This window comes from Chinchilla lanigera, unplaced genomic scaffold (genome assembly GCF_000276665.1).
Source record: "Chinchilla lanigera isolate Chin_1 unplaced genomic scaffold, ChiLan1.0 scaffold00051, whole genome shotgun sequence".
Taxonomy (NCBI): domain Eukaryota; kingdom Metazoa; phylum Chordata; class Mammalia; order Rodentia; family Chinchillidae; genus Chinchilla; species Chinchilla lanigera.
This window is the reverse complement of record NW_004955452.1, coordinates 10,293,081-10,315,261: the sequence shown is the minus strand read 5'-3', so window position 1 is coordinate 10,315,261 and position 22,181 is coordinate 10,293,081. Positions and strand designations below refer to the sequence as shown.

General features: G+C 37.4%; 1 protein-coding gene across 1 annotated transcript in view; it reads left to right on the top strand.

Annotated features, from left to right (window-relative positions):
• Positions 1 to 21,304, top strand: part of Ptp4a2 (protein tyrosine phosphatase type IVA, member 2) — a 37,911-nt gene extending 16,607 nt beyond the window's left edge. Inside the window, exons 2-6 of the mRNA XM_005395037.2 lie at positions 8,018 to 8,723; positions 11,636 to 11,728; positions 15,196 to 15,326; positions 17,113 to 17,187; positions 18,853 to 21,304. Of these exons, the coding sequence (XP_005395094.1) occupies positions 8,628 to 8,723; positions 11,636 to 11,728; positions 15,196 to 15,326; positions 17,113 to 17,187; positions 18,853 to 18,961 (504 nt within the window). The 5' untranslated portion in view covers positions 8,018 to 8,627 and the 3' untranslated portion in view covers positions 18,962 to 21,304. The remainder of the gene's footprint in view (positions 1 to 8,017; positions 8,724 to 11,635; positions 11,729 to 15,195; positions 15,327 to 17,112; positions 17,188 to 18,852) is intronic.
• The last annotated feature ends 877 nt before the right edge of the window (positions 21,305 to 22,181 follow it).

The following is a 22,181-nucleotide window of genomic DNA, read 5'->3' as shown; positions in this document are numbered from 1 at the left end:
TCCCTAGCTCTCTCATCAGTGAGGGAGGGGAAAGACCAGTGCAACAGAAGATGAAAAAAGTAGGAAACAGAGGATACATAGCTGTTTCTGGAGGGTGCTGGTGAGTTGGGATAAGTCATGAGAAAATCATTTGTTTTGAGATAAGTTAACCAGAAGGTAAGTATTTAATTAGTAAAGTAAGTTCTCTCCAGTTTATAAGTCTTTAGATACTTTTTCAAATGGTCACAATGCAGTAAATACAGTGATACTTTACTAAACAGTTTTCCTACTTCAGTGGTTGAGTTTTTACTGTCTACTGTTCGAGTAGCCTCTGAAAGTTAAATTAGGCATCTGTGAGTTCTTAAAGTTACTTAGAACCTTGTCTCCTTCTGCAAACTTCCACGGACAGTCTGTGGGTTCTGTTTCAGAGTTTATCTTGAAACTGACCCTTTCTTAGCCGATCTGTTGCTACTACCTTGGTCCAGGCTACCATTATCTTTCTCTTGGATTGTAGCAACAGCTCCTAACCATCTCCCTACTTTTGCCCTTTCTAGTCTTCATCTGTCTTTTTGTAGCACCTAGAGTAATCCTTTTAAAACATAAATTATCATTCTTGAATAAAACCCTCTACTGGCATCTTCTGGAGAATTGTTCTCTGAATAAAAGCCAGGTCCTTCTAGAAAGTGGCCTATCAGGCTGTCTTCTGTGACTTCATTTCTTTGCCCTCTCTCTGCTGTCCTAGCATTGGCCCCCTTGTTCCTAAGACCCTCCAAGCATGTCCCACCTCATAATCAGCTATAATCTCTCTTGCCTGAAATGTTCTCCCAAGTATCTGTTCGGCTCACACTCCCAGGTCGTGGATAAAATGTCACTTTTTTGCAAGGCCGTTCCTGATAGGCTTATTTAAAATGGGGATTCTCCCCTGCCCCTTCTGGTACTTCTAATTCCCCTACTTTGCATTTTTTCCCATAGCAGTGACATTTCCTCACACCTCCTTTTTTTTTTTTTTTTTTTCTCCTACTAAAATGTAAGATCTGTCTTGACAGGAATTTTTTAAATTTAATTTTTTTATTAGTACGTGTTTGCAGTACAGGAGTACATGTATTGTGGGGAGTTTATACGTGTATGTAATACATCTTAATTCTTCTTTCCCCTCACATCCCTCCTTGCCCCTCCAACTCTTGTTCTCCTTCCCATTTGAAAAAGCCATTTTCATTTTTGTCTTCTTAAAATCCCTCTTCCCTCTCTTCCTTCCCACTTGCTCTCCCATCCCTTGTTCTCCTTTCTGTTTGAAAAAGATCTCCCTATTTCCCTATTATTTATTCTTTACTTTGCTCTTTATATTTTGGGTTCTCACATAAAGAAACCATACGATATTTAAAATTGTGTCTCATTTATTTCATTTAACACTATGATCTTGAGGTACATCTGTTTGCCTATAAATGCCTCAGGTTCACCCTTCTTTAAGGCAGAGTGTATAAAGACTCAACTGTTATAAATTGTGCTGTTATAAACATTGGTATGTGTGTATCACTGTACTATGGTTTTAACTCTTGGGAAGATTCTTCGAAGGATAGTAGCTGGGTCCAATGGAGTTTCTGTTTTTTAGTTTTTTGAGGGATCTTCATAGTGGTTGTACTGTATTTCTATCAACAGTATAGAATTGCATCCCCCCTGCCCTCCCAGTATTTGTTATTATTTAATTTCTTGGTGATGGCCATTTTTTTTTTAAGAATACATTGGTAGTTTATTGTTATTTTAATTTGCATTTCTCTAATGAACAGTGATGTAAAACATTTTTTCATGTATTTATTGGCCATCTGAACTACTTCTGAGAAGTGTGTTTTCATTTAAGTTGCCATTTTTTTTTTTTGATTAGGCCTTTTATTTTGCAGGGGTGTCTAATTTTTTGAATTCTTTATATATTCTAGGTGTTAGTCTTCTGAGGAGTCGTGTGCAAAAATTTTGCCCATTCTGTAGGTTGTCTCTTCACTGTTGGTTGTTTTGTTTGATGTGTACAAGTTTTTAAATTTGATACGATCCCATTTGTTTTTTTGGGACAGGATTTCGTTATGCAGTTTGGGCTGGCCTTGAACTCACAGCAATCCTCCTAACACCTACTTCAGCCTCTAGAGTGCTGGGATTACAGGTGTGCGCCACCATGTCCAGCAATATGGTCCCATTTGTTGATTCTCAGTATTATTTTTTGTGCCACTGGGGCACAGAAAAGTCCTTGCCTACGCCTATGCCTGACAGGAATTTTTGTTTGAGTTGGTCTCAATGTTCCTGTTAAGAGTATGTGATGCTAATGTGCAGTAGATGCTTGAATTTATTAATTCTTAACTAGACATTTGCAGGGAAAATACGTAGCTCCTTATTTGGATAAATTCTTTATTACTTAAAGATTATTTGTACTTATTTTGATAGGAAGTACAGGTCTCTACTGATGTAAAATGAAATTGTTTTAGGAAAAAACTGCTGCAAGCTTTGTCTTACATGCAGTGCATATTATGCTTGTGTGTTGCCTGATTATAGAAACTAAGTGGACACAAATTTGTTTGACTTTCTGGTAAGAAAAATAATACAATAAAATAGGCTTGGTTGTTTGTTCTTTATTTTTGAGACAGGGTCTCAATGTGCAGTTCAGGCTGGCCTTAAACTCACTATGTACCTCAGGCTGGCCTCAAACTCGCAGAGACCTTCTTGCCTCAGCCTCCTAAGTGCTGGGATTACAGGTGTGTGCCACCATGCCTGGCTTTGCTTTTTCTTTAGACCTTCGCTTTTATATTTTATTTCCTCACACCTACAATTCTTTTATTGTGTTTTTACTGTAATATGCTGTTTTAATTTGGTGAGTACTGGCGTACTACATCAAATTAGAGGGTTTATCATATTCTTGAATTTGTAGCTAACAGAGTGATTTCTCTGTGGAAAACTTGGTGAGAGTGGATTAATAGGATTTTGAAAAGAATTCCCAGTAAGACTTGGTTAAGTTAAATAGAGCTGCTTTTATAAAATTCCCTCATACCTCTGTTATACCTTTGCATTTACTGTACTTATGTTTGAATTTAGAATTATAGTTGCTAAGGTGGGGCATGAATTTCTCTTACTATTTTTAACAAAAGTGAAAACTTCATAGAATTGTGTAGTTATGGGCTTGCTTGGGCACCTGTGTGGGACAGAACCCCTCTAGAGCTTTTTTGCTAATTCTCTGTTAAAAATGTAGTTAAATCATTATGGGATTCTTTATCAATCTAGAATTTTAAAAAGCAATATATGCATGCAAAAAATTAAAACTGTTCAAAAAGTATATGTTAATGTAAAGAAAATTATAGTTTTGACCTTCCTTCTCCAGTCCTGTCCTCCCCACTGATGAGAAACCACTGTTACTCTCTTACCTTTGGAATCTTTCAGATAGTCCATAGTTCTGAAAGCGTATAGAGTACTCACAAATATTTCTAAATACACCGTCAGCCACCTTGGTCTTTTTGCTTAGTAGTGTCTTTTAGTCCTCTTTCCATATCAGTTCATTATAGGTCTTTTTTTAATATGGTACTGGGAATCCAGGGCCTCACAGATGTTTGGTAAGTGCTGTATCACTGAGCTATATCCCTAGCTGTTTTTTTAATTTTTTACTTTGATACAAGGTCTTGTTAAATTGCTTAGACTGGCCTTGAACTTGTGGTCCCCAGTGGCTGGTATTATAAGCATGTGCCACCATGCCCAACAGATTTGTTATATTTTTTAACTTATGCATAGTTTCCCATTTTAAGATTGTGCCATATTTAAATAATAGCTATTCTCTTGTTTCGTGCATTTGGTTTTGCATTCTTATCTAGGTAGATATTAACAGCAGAATATTGGCATTGGACATTTAAATGCTGAGATACACTTCTGCAAAGTTTTAAGTAGTCTCGTGTCACTTATTGATCAGTGTGCCCTATGTGAGCTTGTTAGGACTGTGCTTACTTGCTCTTTTTCCACTTCCCTTTATTAATTTTTTTCCTTTTTGTGTTTTCCCTTTCTCCTTCTTAATTGAAGAGTATCTCTGCCACAGGCCATCCTTTCTAATCTTCAGTGAAGTTATATTCTTTTGTTAAAAATTGTTGAATATATTCTTTTGTTAAAGATTGTTATATTCTGTTGAAATATTGCGTAGGAAATGGATATGTCTCAAATAAAACATTTTTTAAAGATAGGCTCTATGAAAGATAAAAGAATATTTAGGTGCATATTTGAATTTGACTGCTATATGTCATGTATCATGTAAAACAACACCTGGTAAACAATTTTGGCGGGGAGAGTGATACTGGAGATTGATCCTGGGACCTTGAGTACACAGAACACCTGATTTATCATTGAGTCGCACGCCAGCCCAATAACCAGTTTTTACCTACATAGGTAGAGCAGAATTAATGTCAGAGAGCACTTTACAAGAAAGTTTTTCCCGAATGTTGTACAGGTACAGAATTTATGCTAAAATACAGGCTTTGTAACTTTTGAGTACTTTCCAACTTCAGTAGATTGTTTATGATTTTTTTACAGTCTGTTTAATTTGCATTCTTAAGTGTGTCACCAGAGTTAATGTTGGTTTAGCTGAACTGACAGGTGCAAAGATTTTACTGTTGATGTATAGTTGGACTCTTGCGGGGGCAGGAAACAGAAACTTGCTTTTTTGTTGTTGGTTTGATTGAGGTTCTTTTTTTGTTTTGTTTTTGATACAGGGTCTCACTGTTTAGTCTAGATTGGCCTCAGACTCCTGGCCATCCTCCTCCCTGAGCCTTTCAGTTGTGGGATTATAGGCATGTGCCACCATGCCCAATGAAACTTGCTTTTTTAGCATGTATTTAGCATCGATAGAACATACTGTTCCTTTTGGCAGAAAAATTGTTTGTTGGGGCTCTCAGTATTAAGAACTGAAAATCTAATAATGATTTATTCTTACCCTTGAAAATGGTTCTCCCAAAATGAGGTTGGAGAAACAAGAGGGGATAAAGCTTGTTGTATTTGCTGAGCAAACACTACTTGACTAGGTAGAACATTTAAATGCTAGAGCTGTAACCTTTTAAGTCTGGTCACTACCACAATGTGAGCCTTTCGTTGCCTTTACCCAGCTGACACACATTAGATGTGATTACATCCTCAAACCACAGGGATTCAAACAGGTTAGAATTTCCTTGCGTTTTGCTCTGTAGTGCATGGAAGCCGTTGTTCTTTGAGTAGTTATTTTAATAATCTTGTCCACTTATAAAGTCACAAAGTTGCAGATGGTCATCCAAAGATAGTTGAAGAAAAGTTACACTCAAATGAAAAGGATTGTGACTTGAAAAATATATGGCTGCCTCCATAATTGAAAGAACAATAATTTTGGGAAGACCTGGGGTCTTCCTGGGGTCCTGTCCTGGATTTGCTATATTTAGCAGTATGGTCTTAGTTAACTTACCTTAACTTTTTTGAACCCTAAATATCTTTATTTTGGCTTTTAAAAGTCTGGGTAGTTTATTGTAGTTTAGGCTGGCCTTGAACTCACTACTTTAAATAGCCTAGGCTGGCCTGAATCCTCCTGCCTCAGCCTTCTGAGTGCTAGGATTATAGGCATGTTCTTTCACACCTGGCCAGGAGTACTTCATATTTTACCTTTCTCCTAGTTCTGAAGTTCCTGGACTATACAAGGAGTACTCTATAAAATGTTTTTATGTATACTTCAATGTGTTTTGAGGTTATAGTTGAAATTAGAGTTAGGAAAAGTGGTGCTGTTATTTTTGGCTTTCTTAGTTTTGAGTGAAAGTTTTATATTTTTACAGTAGTGGGTAACTTATTCTGAGGTATTATTTAAATTCTTCCTTTGCATTGAGCTACATCCTCAGCCTTTTTAAACTTTTTTTTTTTTTTTTTTTTTTTTTTAAGGTTTTGAGGCAGAGTATCCCTAAGTCCCAAAGTTGCCCAGACTGGGCTCAAACTTGTGATCCTTCTATCTCAGCCTCCTAGGGTTGGGATGTAGGTATGGAGCACCATCTCTGGCTAGTATTATTTAAGTTCTTAATTCTTTTGAATTTCATGTGTATCTTTCATATTTTAGGAAAGTTTTAGTTTTGTGTTTGTATCCATGGTAGTACCACAAGTATTCAACTTACAAAATAAGAATACCAGTAAGAATACCTATAAAGTTATCACTAAAAGAAGGCTTTAGGATAGATTTGAAAGTTGATAGGCCTTAAGTTCTTGTCTGTGTTTGCTTTGTACTGAAATAGCCAGTATCTTTCATATCTTTCTATCTGGTCACAATCCTTTTTACAGACTTTTGTTTGTTACTTTTGTGGTACTGGGTAATCAGATGCAGGTAGTACAGTTAAATTGTGGTACAAAAGAACCTGGACTATTTTTGGCCTGCTCAGCTGTAACACAGGGTCTTAGGTGTGTCAGGCAGAGGAAATGGTCTTATTGGTGGTTTAGGAAAGAGGCAAGTATAAGAATTCTGACCTTGTCTGTGTTTCCAGAGGAATTTATGATTACATTGATATTCTCAGCATGATCCAGCTGTAAAAATTACTGTGTTTCAGAGCAGCAGGCCTAAAATAATATTTAAAATTTTGCTACTTCTTTTTCTTGCCTTGTATCTGGGTAGGGTTAATAGCGGGGGAGCAGAATACTGTGTAAATCAGTGACCTTTGGATAGTTTTGTACTTTTGAGGCAGTAATGTGAAAAATAAAGGTAAATTGGACTAGAAATGAGAAGATGGGATTTATGCACTAGTTCAGTCAGCAGGCATTGGTGATACATTGGAAAAAACACACGTCCAGCATAAGACTTCAGTTTGAATTGAGCTCAGGCCACACCTAGGTTCATTTAAAAAAATTTAAAAATGGTTAACGGTACTTAAAAGAAGCCTTCCCTCTATAGACCCTTTTTATAAAAGCTCATAAAGAGCTGGGTGTGGTAGAGCATGTCTGTAATCCCAGCAACTGGAGGCTAAGGCAGAGGATCACAACTTTAGTTTTTTTTTCCCTTTTTAAAAATTATATTTTATTGGTGCATTTTAGCTATACATAGTCATCACATTCACCATAGAGAATTTGTACCTGTACATGATAAAACTTGTTTTTCCCCCTACCCCCCTACCGTCCCTTCAGCCCTTCCTCCTCTTATGTACAAAGCTTTGTTTCCATGCTTTCCTTCTTTTCTCATTGTTTTTTACTTTCCCCTTCTTTCCTTTCCTCCTCCCCTCTTTCTTGTTCCCCTCCCCATTTGGATATTTTCCTCCTATTTCAAAATACATTTTGGTCCTTATTTACACTTTTGGTTTTTATACCAGAGAAACAATGTGGTATTCACACGTGTGTCTGATTTATTTACAAGTTTAGCTTTAGGTTTTTTGTTTGTTTGTCTGTTTGTTTTTGAGACAGGGTCTCACTATATAGTGCAGGCTCCCTTATATGTAGCCGAGGCTGGCCTCAACTCACAGAGATCCTCCTGCTTCAGCCTCCTGAGTCCTGGGATTATAGGCGTGTACCACCATGCCCAGTGGGTCACAAGTTTTAAACCCAGCCTAGGGTACATAGCAAGGTCTTGTTTTGACAAACAACAAAAATTATTTCTGAACTAGATTTCCATTCCTGCAAAAAAAAAAAAAGAGTAATCTGAACCAGTTTTTTTTCTTTTTTTTTGTTTCTTTTTCTTTTGAGACAGAGTTTCACTATGTAGTTCAGTCTGGCCTTGAACTTTCTTGGTTCAGGATGGTCTGAACTTGAAGTGAACCTCCTGCCTCAGCCTCTTGAGTGCTGGGATTACGGGTGTGCACCACCATGGCCAGCAGTTGAACCAGTTTTGAAAAAAGAAAGACATCCTTTTTGAGTTTCTGATTATTTAAAACTCTTGGTATACCTCTTTATCCTATTCTCCATGGCATAGATGGCAGTAGTTTAGAATTGGTAACATTTCACATGTCTTTGGCTTTTAAGTATTTTATTCTTGACTTAAGACATTGTGTTCACTATGTTGTCAACCTTATTTTATTTTCTTTATGCTTTCCTCCCTCAGGTTTTTCGTTGGAATATACGTTGCACATTTATGGCGATTCTGAGCGTGAGGGCAGACTTCTGCCAGGCTCAGCACAGCGTTTTCGCTGACAAGTGAGCTTGGGGATTCTATGTGCCATAATTAACATTGCCTTGAAGACTCTGGACACCGAGACTGGCCTCTGAAATAGTTGTCTTTTTTTTTTTTTTTTTTTTTTATTGCAAGCATTTTCTTTTAATGACTCCAGTAAAATTAAGCATCAAGTAAACGAAAGTGGAAAACGACCTACACTTTTAACTTGTCTCACTAGTGCCTAAATGTAGTAAAGGCTGCTTACGTTTTGTATGTAGTTGGAGTTTTTTGGAGTCTGAAGGTATCCATCTGCAGACATTGAGGCCTAATTTGAATTTGGATTCAAGTGGATTCTAAATACTTCTGTTTATCTTGAAGAGAAGCCTCGTAAAGAATAAACAAGTTGAATAGATAAAATACTGATCGATATTAGGCATTTTAGTGGTCCTTTTAATGTTTTCTGCTGTGAAACATTTCAAGATTTGTTGATTTTTTTTTTTTTTTTTCATTTTCCCCATCACACTCTTCACACGCACACTCACACTTTTTATTTGTCATAATGAACCGTCCAGCCCCTGTGGAGATCTCCTATGAGAACATGCGTTTTCTGATAACGCATAACCCTACCAATGCTACTCTCAACAAGTTCACAGAGGTAAGATTGTGGCTTAATCTTTTGGGCATTGATTTATAGGTTAAAAATTGCAAATTAACACTGTTCAAAAACAATCCCAGCCTCTTGTGGCTCATTCCTGTAATCCCAGCACTTAGGAGGCTGAGGCAGGAGGATCACCAGGAACTCTAGGTCAGCCTGAGCTACGTAGTGAGACCCTGTCTCAAAACAAACAAGCAAACAACCCACCCCCCTGCAAAAAAACCGAAAAAACAACAAAAATCCCTATAATTGGAAGGCTGTGGTGTAGCTCAGTGGTAAAGTACTTGCCAGCCTATAAGCACAGGGCTCTAGGTTTAATCCCTAGCACTACAAAGAAAAAAAATCCCTGTGATTGGAATATGAACGGCTAGCCCAATAATCCTGGCTTAAGTTGTTTTGAGTTAGTTACAGTGAATTTTTGAAACAGCATTTATGGAATTTGGGAATATTGTAGAAATTATCTAGTACTATGGTTTTTCTGTGTCCTTTTTTTTTTTTTTTTTTTTTTTGGTACTGGGAATCAAACTCAGAGCCCCATGCTTGCCAGGCAGGTGCTGTGCCACTGAGCTATATCCCTGCCTCCCCTTTCTACATTTATTAACAGGTTTTTTGGTCATATTTTCAGTATTAAAAATAACATTTGGTCACAAATTCTTCCCATTAAAAATAAACAAAACCACAGCTTTTCAATGAATGACAAATATAAAGTTCATTTTAATGTTATTTTTGTTGGTGGTGGTGTTTTTGAGTCAAGGTCTCACCTGTGTAGGTCAGGGTGGCCTTGAATTCAACTGTGTAGCCCAGGCTGGCCTTGAACTCGTGACTGTCCTTCTGTCTCAGCCTCCCAGGTGCATGCACCATTTTAATATGATTTCATTTGTACTTTTGTGATTTTATTTGAAACACAAAACTCCTAACTCAGTATAACATTGTCAGTTTTGTATCAGTCTCTTAGCAATTAAAATAACTTTATTCATGAGAAAACTGAATAGTAGATACTTTCTAATCACTATTCCTGCTTTTTTGATTATATGTGCTGCCATAGCAAGCACTGTTCCTGCTTATGTTATACTTAGGATTCTTGGATGTTCTTAATTTCATGTATACAGTGTAAAAGTTGATTTCAGGTCTGTAAGGCCTCAGGTTGTTCAGTAACCTTTAAATCTGGTAGAGTTATGTGACACTGTTTCTCCTGTGGATTCCTTGGTTATGGACTCCAAAAGCGGCAAAGGCTACTCTGATACTACTGTAAAAAGATGGTGGCCCCTTGAAGACAAGTAGCTATTGGTTCAGGCACTCACTGCAGGAAGGGTTTTAAAGGAGCAAGGGCTATAACTGTACATTAGATGTCTGTCTCTCTCTTTCTTTCTTTCTTTCTTTCTTTCTTTCTTTCTTTCTTTCTTTCTTTCTTTCTTTCTTTTCTCTCTTTTCTCTCTTTCTCTCCCTCTCCCTCCCTCCCTTCCTCTATCTATCTATCTATCTATCTGTCTATCTGTCTGTCTATCTATCTATCTGTCTGTCTGTCTATCTATCTATCTATCTATCTATCTAGTCTTTTTGAGACAGGGTCTCGCTATGCAGTTCAGGGTGGCCTCCAGCTCACTTTGTAGCCCAGACTGGTCTTGAACTATCAACCATCCTCGTGTTTCCGCCTCCCCAGTGCTAGTATTACAGATGTGTGCCACCATGTCTGGCTGCTAATATACCACGTACCCTCTCCAGAAAAGCAAAACAAGACAGTTTAAACTTAATTGTTAATACCTAGCTTCTAGATTTTTTTGTGTGTGTGCATTTGTGTATGTATTTATACAGAGAAGATCACAATACATATTTTAAAAAGTATTTCCCCAACCTCCTTAGCATTATTTTCATAGCTGTTGTGGTATTCACTGTGTGGATATGTCTTTCTATAACCGTTCCCTTGTTTCTGGACTGTAATACTCTTTGTTTCCATCTTTTTACCATTGCATACAGTCTGTGGTGAACATGCTGGTACTTAAATCTCGTATATGTTTTAATTATTTCCTGTGTATACATTACCAGAAGTAGAATTTCTAGGTCAAAGTATATGTAAACAGTTTTTGTGTTACACTACCAAATTGTTCTTTAGAAAGGTGAGTCTTAAACTGAGTGTGGTGACACACACCTGTAATTCCTGCACATGGGAAACTGAGGCAAGAGAATTGCTGAAGGTTCTAGGCCAACCTGAGTTACACAGTGAGACCTTGTCTTAAACCTCCCCTGCAAAAGAAAAGTAAGATGAGCCTTATTTACCTTCTGTTCAATGTTTTAAGTGTTCATTATATATATGTTAACTTATAATGAGAACGATAATTTGTTTGTTTTTGAGACAGGGTCTTGCAGTGCTGTTTTACACCTTTAAATAATTTGTCTGCAGTAGCATTCTTCTAGGGTGGGGGTACCAGGAATCAAACTTAGGACCTCACGCTTGCCAGGCAGGCACTGTGCCACTGAAGTATATGTCCCTGGTCCCAACTGTTGTTAAGGCTGGCAAATTAACAGTGTTAAAATGGATGGCATTTCTGTATCTTGAATTCACCGTGTAGCACAGACTGCCTTTGAACACACTGTGATCTTCCCGAGTGCTGGGATTACAGGCATGTTCCACCTCACCTGGCAACAATGAGAACAATTCTAGTTTTGGTTGATTTTTTTTTTTTCTTTTTGAGAGAGGGTCTCACTGTGTAGTTCATGCTGGCCTTGAGCTCACTTTGTAGCCTAGGCTGTTCTTAAACTCACAAGACCCTCCTGCCTCAGCCTCCCGAATTGAGAACAATTTTAATCTTTGTCTAAGAATGATATCTCATTGTTTCAATTTATAATGGTACATTTCTGAAGCTTTGGTTTCAGGTTCCAAAAGTAAGTTCCCTTATAATTATTTTTCTTTGAAGGAACTCAAGAAGTATGGAGTGACAACTTTGGTTCGAGTTTGTGATGCTACCTATGATAAAGCTCCAGTTGAAAAAGAAGGAATCCACGTTCTAGTGAGTGTGTAGTATTTTATTTTTCCACTACAAATAAGTTGTACCTTTCAAAGATACTTATATAACTTGACACCCAGTAATTTTGCTTCTTACTTAAGGTTATGATAGGAGATGAAGTATTGGCAGTGATCTTTTAAAATTCCTTTGGCTTAATACATTGACAGTTTTGTTTAGTTGTGTTTTTAAAATCTACAAATGCAGAGTATTTTCAACAAATAAAAAGCAAAATTTAGTGCATAACATCTCAAGAAAATGGAAATTTGCATTTGGGAAATTAATGTACTATTTAGCTTTTGTTCCTAGGCTATTAATTTAAATTACCTGAAAGTAATTTCCATAAGCTTTTTTGGGGTGTATGTGTATAGTACTGGGGGTTGAATCTAGGAGCTTTGTACTGAGCTCCACTTCCAGCTGGTTTTTTATGTTTTGAGAAAGGATCTCACTAAATTGCCCAGACTGGGCTGGGACTTGTGATTCTTCTGCTTTATCCTAGCAGAGTGCTGGGACAGGCGTGCAGTACCATGCCCGACTATAACCAGGCACTCTTTGTCACCAGCCTCCCAAGTGCTAGGATTATAAGTGTGTGCCACCATGCTTGGCTTCTGCAGAAGCTAGATTTCTTTTATAACTCTATTTGAACACAAAGTGATTTGAATTATTTTGAATTTCTCTTTATTACCTAAGTATCCTGTTTCGTTAGAGAAAACAGGAACTTTAGATTAGTTAAAATTTTTAATTTTCTTCCCTAAATAGTTGTCTAAGTCATACGAGTTGCTTTTAGGATCATTTAATGAAATTACCTCATAGTCTTAGGTGTCAGAGCTATTTGATGTGATTGTAGGAAGGTAGTGTAGTAGGAGAAGAACTGTGTATCTTATAGGTAATCATGTAGGATGAAAGTAAGAAGGAAGGTATTAGTTCAAGGTCATGTTCATATTTGTTACTGAAAGGTGGTTAGTTCTGTAGACCATTACATTGGTGGCAATTGGGAAGGCAGTTTATGTAAGTAATAAATTTCCTATTGGCATTAGCCATCTCATGTCTGATCTACCTGTTTTGGTAAAAGCAACAAACAGCCAAACATTGTTTTTAAAAATGTTTTATTAGTTTGTCATGATAATAATATGCTTATGTTTCCATTTTAAATAGCTCATGGGCTGGAAATCACTGGAGATAAGTCTAGATGTAAAGTGCAGCTCTGGTTTTTAAATTTTTTTTTTAAATTTAAAATTAGAAACTAGCTGAATACAAGTTCATTTCCCTGTATTGTGTTTATGGTCTGCAGCGGGTAGATGAGAAATTAGCTTGTTTTGATATGTGACAGGGTGAGAAAATGACTTTGGATTGACCATAGTCTCTTTGAATCAGTAATGTTGGTAAACACATTTGTGAAATAGAAGTGAACTAAAGAACCTGAACTAGTTTGTGGAAGATAATGGTAGATCTGGGATTTATTCCAGGCCTTTAAATAGAGCTTTTTGTTTTCTTTTAAATAGTTGTGATCAGATGAAATTAAAGGTCTAACTTAAGCTTGATGAAAAAATAAAGGGCAGTTAGTGTTAAGTGTGGAATTTCCTTTTCCCATACAGTGCTTTAATGGAGTTAATTTATGTTTGCATGGTGAAGAGAGTTTGGAACATAAGAGAATAAGATCTTTTCAATCTTTTGAATGCTGTCTCAAATCAAAGGCACATCGGAGCCAGGTGTGGTGGCGCATGCCTGTAATCCCAGTACTTGGAAGGCTGAGGCAGGAGAATTGCCACAAGTTCAAGGCCAACCTCGGCTATATAGCAAATTCAAGGCCAGTCTGGACTACATAGCAAGACCCTGTTTTGAAAGAAAGAAAGAAGAAAGAAAAAAAAAGGCACTTTGGAATAGACGAAAGGTGGTTTTTAATGGTAGTTTTGATTATGTCAGCTTGAGTTTCAGATATTTCTAAACAAATAATGCTTTTTTATAAGTTGTTTCTTAACAAGGCATTTTAGGGAGTATTAAAGGAGACTCTTCACTAAGGTGCTTATAGGTTTTATTGCTATTTACAGTTAAACTCTGTAGTGACATTTATAATAACACTGACAGCTCCTTAATTTTGGGGCGTAGTTCACAATTCAAACATAATGTGCTGTTGTGGCTAATGGGCTACCTGAAGTGTTCCCGTGGTTGCAGTAATGAGTGCAGAATCAATTTAGTGCACTGTTGCTTTTCTTGTTCCTTCTCTAGTATCTTAAAGTGTTCTTATTCAGACTCATTAGAGTAGCTTTATGTCTTTTTTTTTTTTTTTTGTACCAGGATTTGAACTTAGGACCTTGCGCTTGCCAGGCAGGCGCTTGTGCCACTGAGCTATATCCCCAGCCCCGCTTTATGTCTTTAAAAAATTTCCAACTAGTATTTCTGTTCTTGGGAGAAGAGAAAGTCTGTAAAATGAGTCCCATACATTTGTATTGATTTCTTTCTTTCTTTTTTTTTTGTCTTTTTGAGACAGGGTGTTGCTCTGCAGTTCAGGATGGCCTTGAGCTCACTTCATAGCCCAGGCTGGTCTTGAACTCACAATGATCCTCCTGACAGCCTCCCAAGTGCTGGGATTACATGTATTGATTTCTTAGGGCCTCTTGCAAAGAAGATACATTTCTGCCCCTGTAATAAATGTACATGGGGTTGAAAGACAACCCAAATTGATGAATCTAAAAAGAAAGGGTTACTTGGAAAAATGTCCTCCATTTGCTCAGGAACTAATCATGTGGTGTTTGTTAAATGGGATATGTGTAACATAGGCAGAGGTTTAAAAATTGGGTACCTGCCCCTTTTAAAAAAAAATTTAATAAGCACAAAGAGTGTGTTTCTATTAGATTCACTAAATTTTTTTTTTTGTTTTGACACAAGATGTCATTATATAGTTCAGGCTGGTCTTGAACTCACAGCAGTCCTCTTCACTTAGCCTCCTAAGTGCTGGGATTATAGGTGTGCACCACCATGCATGGCCTAGATTCACTAGTTCTTGGAGATAGTATTGAGTCTTTCTCTAAAGAAAATGTGTCACTTGAAGTCATTTGGGAGATGATCTTCAAAAATACTTGTAGAGACCAGTGAGATTCCAGGTGGTCCTTTTTGCCAAAGTGGACATTTAAATCTTATTAGCAGGTATTTGTCCTTTTACTTGGTTTTGGCTTTAATTACAGCTTTCTCTGTTACATCTAATTACTACTTATAATGACTCTGATAGAGATTTTTGTAAAATAAGTTTAGATACATGTGACAGAGATTACATTTTGTTAAGGAGGCTGATTTATTTGGCACATTTAAATTCAGTCGGATAATTTTTCAGCAATGATCAGATTTGTGATAATAGATATTTATAGTATAGATGAGTTAGGCCTGCCTTCTCTACAATGTACAACTCTTTTGTATTAGGATATTAGTCCCGCAGAAAATATCAATTTAATATAATTTCTCTACCAATGTCTTTTCAGGATTGGCCATTTGATGATGGAGCTCCACCCCCTAATCAGATAGTAGATGATTGGCTGAACCTGTTAAAAACCAAATTTCGTGAAGAGCCAGGTTGCTGTGTGGCAGTGCATTGTGTTGCAGGATTGGGAAGGTAAACTTTTTTTTTTTTTTTTTTTTTTGTCTTTTTTAGACAGGGTTTCGCTATGCAGTTCAGGCTGCCCTTGAGCTCACTTTGTAGCCCAGGCTGGCCTTGAACTTGCAATGATCCTTCTGCCTCAGCCTCCCCAGTGCTGTGATTACAGGCGTGTGCCACCATGCCTGGCTGGGAAAGTGAACTTTTATCTTTGGTCTGAGTTCATTTATCATACTTAAGTAAGCCATTTGAAAATTTCACTTTGTAGAAACTTGCCTGTATGATGCCACATTGCTTATATTAAATTACTGGAAAGAAAGCAAAAGCTAGTGTAATGATTTTTCAAAGCAGCCTTTGGTGTTTCATCTGATTGTGTAATTCTGATGCCATACTATATTAATGAGTTTTTAAAATGTTTCCCCATTTTTAAATAATCAAAGGTTTAGGTCATTGAAACCAACAAGAAAATTAAAATCATCTTAAAGATTAAAGAGTCTAGACATGTTAATATTGGATTGAGATAAATGGGAAGTTAATAGCTAGAGAGCAGATGACCAAAGTTTAAACTTTCCAAAGGAGATGTATAGACAATAAAAATTACTTTTTCTCTAAGCATTGTCGGGATGGTGTTGCATCAGTTATCAGTAGCAGGTTAAATGCCACTTTGTGATATGCACTTTGACTCAAAACAGTAGGGTAAGCTGTTACTGCCTCAGGGTGATAGTGATTCAGGCTATTAGCTGTGTTTTGCTTCTTTGAAGTGTGGTAGAGTGTCTTCATAGGGTCAGAAGTTTGAATCCTTATCCTGAAAGCTGAACATAGTGTTATAACTTTAAGTGGGGAAATTTTATTAACAGTAGCTATCCAAGTTAAGTAGTCCAAAATTAGACTTTTTAAAAAACATAATTTCCAGGGGCTGGGGATTTAGCTCAGTGGCACAACGCCTGCCTGGCAAGCGCTACATCGTGAGTTCGATTCCTGGTACCGGGGAAAAAACAAACAAACAAACATAATTTTTTATTTTTTTATTTTTTTATTTTTTTGGTTCTTCTCCGGTACCGGGAACCGAACTCACGACCTTGCGCTTGCCAGGCAGGCGCTTTGCCACTGAGCTAAATCTCCAGCCCCTAAACAAACATAATTTCCAAGTTGGGCATGGTGGTTGTATGCCTATTAACTCCAGTACTTGGGAAGCTGAGGCAGGAGGATTGAAGTGTGTTTGAGGCCAGCCTGGGTGAAATAGTGAGTTCAGGGCAAGCCTGAACTATATAGTGAGACACTGTCTCCAAAACAAAACACAACAAAACATAATTTTCCTTGTTATATTTTAAGAAAACACTGGAAGAACTGTTCCTAATTATTTTCTGGCAGTCACTTAGCTCATCAAGAAGATTTAGTTGAAAAAGTATAGCTGCTTCCTAAGGAGATACTAAAGTCAGTTTGTAATGAAAATTCTGAGATCTTTAAGATAATTCATTTGGCCATTTATTTTACTGTGGTAATGGTAAAATCAATGAAGAATTTTTTGTGATAGAAAATGAGAAAATTTTGGGTTGTAATGTGATGCTTTAAAGAGTAAATACTTCTTACAATAAATTTAGAAGTTACTATTTTACTGAAAATGATACTATCTTAGCTGTTATAGAGCTGTTTTTACTGCATAGGAAAATACCAGATATTTTCGTATACAGGAAAAACAAAAGCACTAACTTTGCTTTGTCTTGGTAACATGTAATACTGGGTTTTATAAAATTCTTCATTTTCAAAATGTTGTGGGTATTTACAGATGTGTTTCTGTTTGCAGGGCCCCTGTGTTGGTTGCACTTGCTTTGATTGAATGTGGAATGAAGTATGAAGACGCAGTTCAGTTTATAAGACAGTGAGTATGAGGTTTTAGTGTGGAGACACATAAAGCAAACTTACGCTTGAGGAAGGAATTATGGAAAATTGCTGTATAGAATAATTTGCTGTTCCAACTTAAAATATTGTTTGATTGAAGGTACACAAAATTTAGAGCAGGGTTGAGCTGTAGCTTAGCGGAAGAGCACTTGCCTAGCATGCACAAAACCCTGGGTTTGATTCCAGCACCACAGGGGAGAAAAACTAGAGCAAGTGATAAAGAGACTCAATAATAACTGGCTCCTAGGTTTAAAGATGGGTGTCAGATTTGGGCATTTTAGGTTATGTCCATTATATGCTTTGAATGTCTAAGAATCTTGAAAAATGAACAGTTAGATAACATCTTATTGATTAGTGGCCCTTTTAATAGATTCCAGAATATCTTCCAAATGCAGCCTTGTATAACCAAGATGTAAGAAGAATATGCAGAGGAACAATTCAGTGACTTGGGACAGCTACGTGACCAGTTCCCACACAAAATCTGGATGGTAGTGTGCAGACAAAACTTTGGCATTAGTCAGAAATAACAGGCCCATGCTATTTTGTTTTCTGGAATTCTTCGGCAATTATTTTTTTGCTTTTTTCCTTTTAGCCCTTAAGAAAAAAGACTGAAAGAGGGCATGAAATGTATGGTAGTAACTCTAGCATAGTTTACATTTCTGTGTATGTCTGGAACCTGCTGCTACATCTTTGTGCAGGTGGGTGGAGGTTGTGTGATGGTGGTACTGGGGGCTGTATCCAGGGTCTTCACTGAGCCCCATCTCCAGGCCTTTAAAATTTTTTTATTCTCAGACAGAGTCTTGCGAGGTTGTATGGGTTGAGCCTAAATTTATGATCCTTTAACTTCGCTCTCAAGAGTGTATCACAGGCATGCCCCACCATGCCTGAATTTTTTTTTTTTTTTTTTTTTAAGGCAATGTCTTGCTACGTAGCCCAGGCTGGCCTTGAACTTGCAGTGGTCCTCCTGCCTCAGCCTCCCAAGTGCTGGGATTACTTGTGTATGTTACCATGTCTAGCTCTTTTTTTTTTTTTTTTTTTCAGTATCCTTAATATTTGCTGCTGATCAGAAGGCATGTTAATCTAATTGGAAGAGTGTAGTCAGATGTTTCTGGATAAACCATTCTGATCTTTATTTAAATAGACTAATATCAGTACACAAAGATTTTCTGATCTTCTTTCTAAGAAGACTCACAAAGCTTATTTATATTGCCGTTTATTTAGTTATTTAGTTATTTATTTTTGAGACAGGGTCTCGCTGTGCAGTTCAGGCTGGCCTTGAGCTCACTTTGTAGCCCAGGCTGGTCTCGAACTTGCAACGATCCTCCTGCCTCAGCCTCCCAAGTGCTGGGATTACAGGTGTGTGCCACCACGCTTGGCCTATATTTTGCCGTTTAGATTGTTAAAAAGTGATGTCTTATGGGAAATATGCTCATTTCAGCAGGGTGGAGTTAGTAGAAAAACTTCAAGACATAAATAATGCATTTTCAGTGACTCATACAACTTCTTTCTTCTCTCTTTTTTTTTGGTGCTGGGAATCGAACTCAGGGCCTTGCATTTGCCAGGCACGTGCTTGTGCTGCTGAGCTATATCTCTGGCCCTTTTTTTTTTTAAAGTATAATAAAGTTTGCTATTCCTGTAATTTCAGAAAAAGAAGAGGCGCATTCAATTCCAAACAGCTGCTTTACTTGGAGAAATACCGACCTAAGATGCGATTACGCTTCAGAGATACCAATGGGCATTGCTGTGTTCAGTAGGAAGAAACGTAGACGAAGGCTTACTTGATTGTGGCATTTAGAGGGGACTCTTGCTACCTGGAAATGTGAATCTGAAATCTTACCTGTGTCATCAAAGTAGTGATGATGGATTCAATACTCCTCAACCACTCTCCTAATGATCGGAAAAAAGCAAACAAAAAAGAAATCCCTTCATAACATAAATAAAATGTTTAAGAAAAGAAAAAGAGAAAGAGAAAAGGGATTAATTCAGTGAAGGATGATTTTGCTCCTAATTTTGGAGTTTTAATTTCAGGCAGGATTGAATTATTTCAAAATCTCTTGTCTTTTTTAACTTTTTCAAAATAGGTCTCTAAAGAAAACCAGCAAAATATTAGCCTGTGCATAACCATCTGTTTGGGGAGCACATTCTTCCATTGTGCTTGGCACGTAGATCTCCCAGTGGTGGGATTTTTTTTTTTAGGGGAAAGAAAGGTATATTTTCCTCCTCTCCTTTCTCCTGTCCTCTCCCTTCCCCGATACACATTATAGATGGAATAGGAGAAGCCCTAGTTGCTGTAGATTTGCGTGCAGTCTGGCAGCCTTAAGCCCACCTGGGCACTTTTAGAAAAAAACAAAAACACCAAAAAAAAAAAAAAAAAAAAAAGACATATATATATATTATATTAATTATATTATATGATCCAGGTGGTTTTTAGTCTTTATTGATGGGGTGTTCATGTTAGTTTCTTTTCCTCAAAGCTCTGATCTAACATTAGGCAAAGTAGTCAACGCCTTTTGTTTTGGTAAATTAGTGGGGAAATGGTATTTGAAGATGAGTCTTTCTCCTCAAAGAGCTTAGCTGAGAGTAGAGAGTTCTCTTTCCCAGTGAATGAAGCTAAGAGCAGGTATTGCGGAAACTTGTTTTCTGAAGAGGACAACTCTGCACCATCACTAAAGATAAATCCAGGCAGAGAATCAGCACACTTTCTACACACTATCCAACTGCGGGCTGTAGCACTGCTCTGATTTTCTGTCTTACGATGTCAGAGAATTCTGACAGTTTAAAATTTTTATTTTAGAAATTATTTGTATTCTGAATTTTCAGAAATGGTCAAAGGAGCAACAGCAAATTCATGTTTTGTTCTTGAGAAAGGCCTATGGTGGTTATTTTCCAGACTTCTCCCTATATGTACAGTTCAGTTTAACCACCAATTGCCTTGTTATTTTCTTACTAGGTTCACTTTGAGATTACAAAAAAAAACGACTGGTTCAGAACCAGCAACACCTATTGAGTAGGTGCCCACAGGCTGTAATAGGGTAGAAGAGAGACATCGAGTAACCCAGGGAGTAGCAGAGGGACTGTTGGTGATGAAATGGTGTAGTGGCTTTTTTTTTTTTTGTAGAGTCCCTGCTGGATTCAGTGTGTTGATCTAGAAAAGCTGTTTAGTCCCTATTTTCAGAAGGCAGCAATAACCAGAGTGTATTGATAGAGCAAGTGGAGAGGCACCCTCGGGTTTCTGCACTCTCTTCACTTAACTATTGCACACTTACTAGTGCCCTGCTTCTAAGGCTCTGAATACAGGCTTAGAGTCACCTTATCCTGCTGACATTTCTGTGCAGAGCCAAAGGGTCCCACTTTGTAAGCATTACCTGGGCCCGTAGGAATGGACTGGGACCTTGTCTCACATCGATGATACCTCAGACGTTGGCCGGCTGTGTGAACTGCCTATTTCCTAGTGCCGGAGTTCTTTTGATTTTTTTAACTAAATGGAAACCTGTAGATTCTCTCCTCCCTCATCCCAGGAAATAAAACAAAATAATGCTTTTTGACATTGTTTCTAGAATTTTAAAGTAAAAAATGATGGTACTATACAAAATTTTTATTTCTGAACACAACAGTAGGTTTCTTTACCATAGATTCAAGATCAAAACATCATACCCTCTAATTTCAGATAGACTGTTGCCTCCAAGGGTTTTGGTCAATACCATCACCAACCTTTTCCATTTGACATGCTCTGAATTTTGTTTGGCGGAAGTGTGTGTGTGTGTGTGTGTGTGTGTGTGTAGTATCCCATCAGTATCAGTGCCTGCCTGAGTTAGGAGAACTACATTCCTAGTTCTGTGTGAGAAGTGTGTATAAAGCAACATGAAACATTAGCCCTCATTTTGTCTTAAATTACAGACTAATGTTAATTGTTCTTAGAACTGGATTTTTTCCCTAAAAATTAGAACAATTTTTTTCTTTTGGATTAAATGAAGTATTGTTAGCTGGAGCCAGTTTGACATGGTGAGAGAGATGTCAGACTGATGAAAGGTGTGCAGCCTGATTTAAAACCAAACCCTGACCCCTTTTAAAGAACAATAAAACATATTTTACACGCTTTTTGTGCGTTTTTTTCCTCTCTACCCCCAAATTGAGTCTTGTTTGTGCCTGTTCCCCCTTTCTCTGCCTCCTATTCTCAAGGCCTGTTTTGAAGCCTGCTAATTTACTTCAAGGAATTGAAATAAAGATTGGGAAGATCAGTGAGTTCTGCTACTCAGGTGTTCAAATAAGGGCAAATTTTATCATAGTTGATACAAATAGTACATTCTCTAGTTTGAACGCAGCATAAGAGTTCAGCATCTCATTCCAAGTGATTTTTTGGAAACACCTTGGGGGATTGCCCTTTAATTATGAGTGACCATCCACCCACCCAGATAGCAAATGTATGTGCTGAGGTAAGACAGTGATCCCACTTAGAAGTTCGCTCAGTCTAGCGAGAGTAATCAGATACACAGGCGTAAGTAGTTAATGGTGGTTGTAGTATTTTGTTAAAATTCTTTGGTCTTGTTGCCTAATTCTCAACTTGTGTCCTTACCTCGTTCTTACCACAGCTATTAAGGTTCTGTGGTCTATTCTGATAATCTTGGCTATAGAGAAAACTTCCTTCATAATACTGCCAAACTCCATTTTTGGTTAAGTTTAGTACTCTATTTTCTCTGAACTTGAGGCACTTTTGCAACTGAATGTGCTAGTTCAGTCTCTTATGTCTTGACCTCATGTAGACCTTAGAATCATGTCATAATCTTACTACATTGCTCTATCCTATTTGGTCTTTGCTCTTTGTTTTTCGAAATGGTCTTGCTGTGTAGTTCAGGCTGGTCTTGAACTTAGCGGAAGTCCTGCTTCAGCCTCCTGAGTGCTGGGATTTATAGGCAAGTGCTTCTGTGCCCAGCTGCTTTTTTTCTTAATAGACATGGTTTTTTTTTTGTTTTGTAT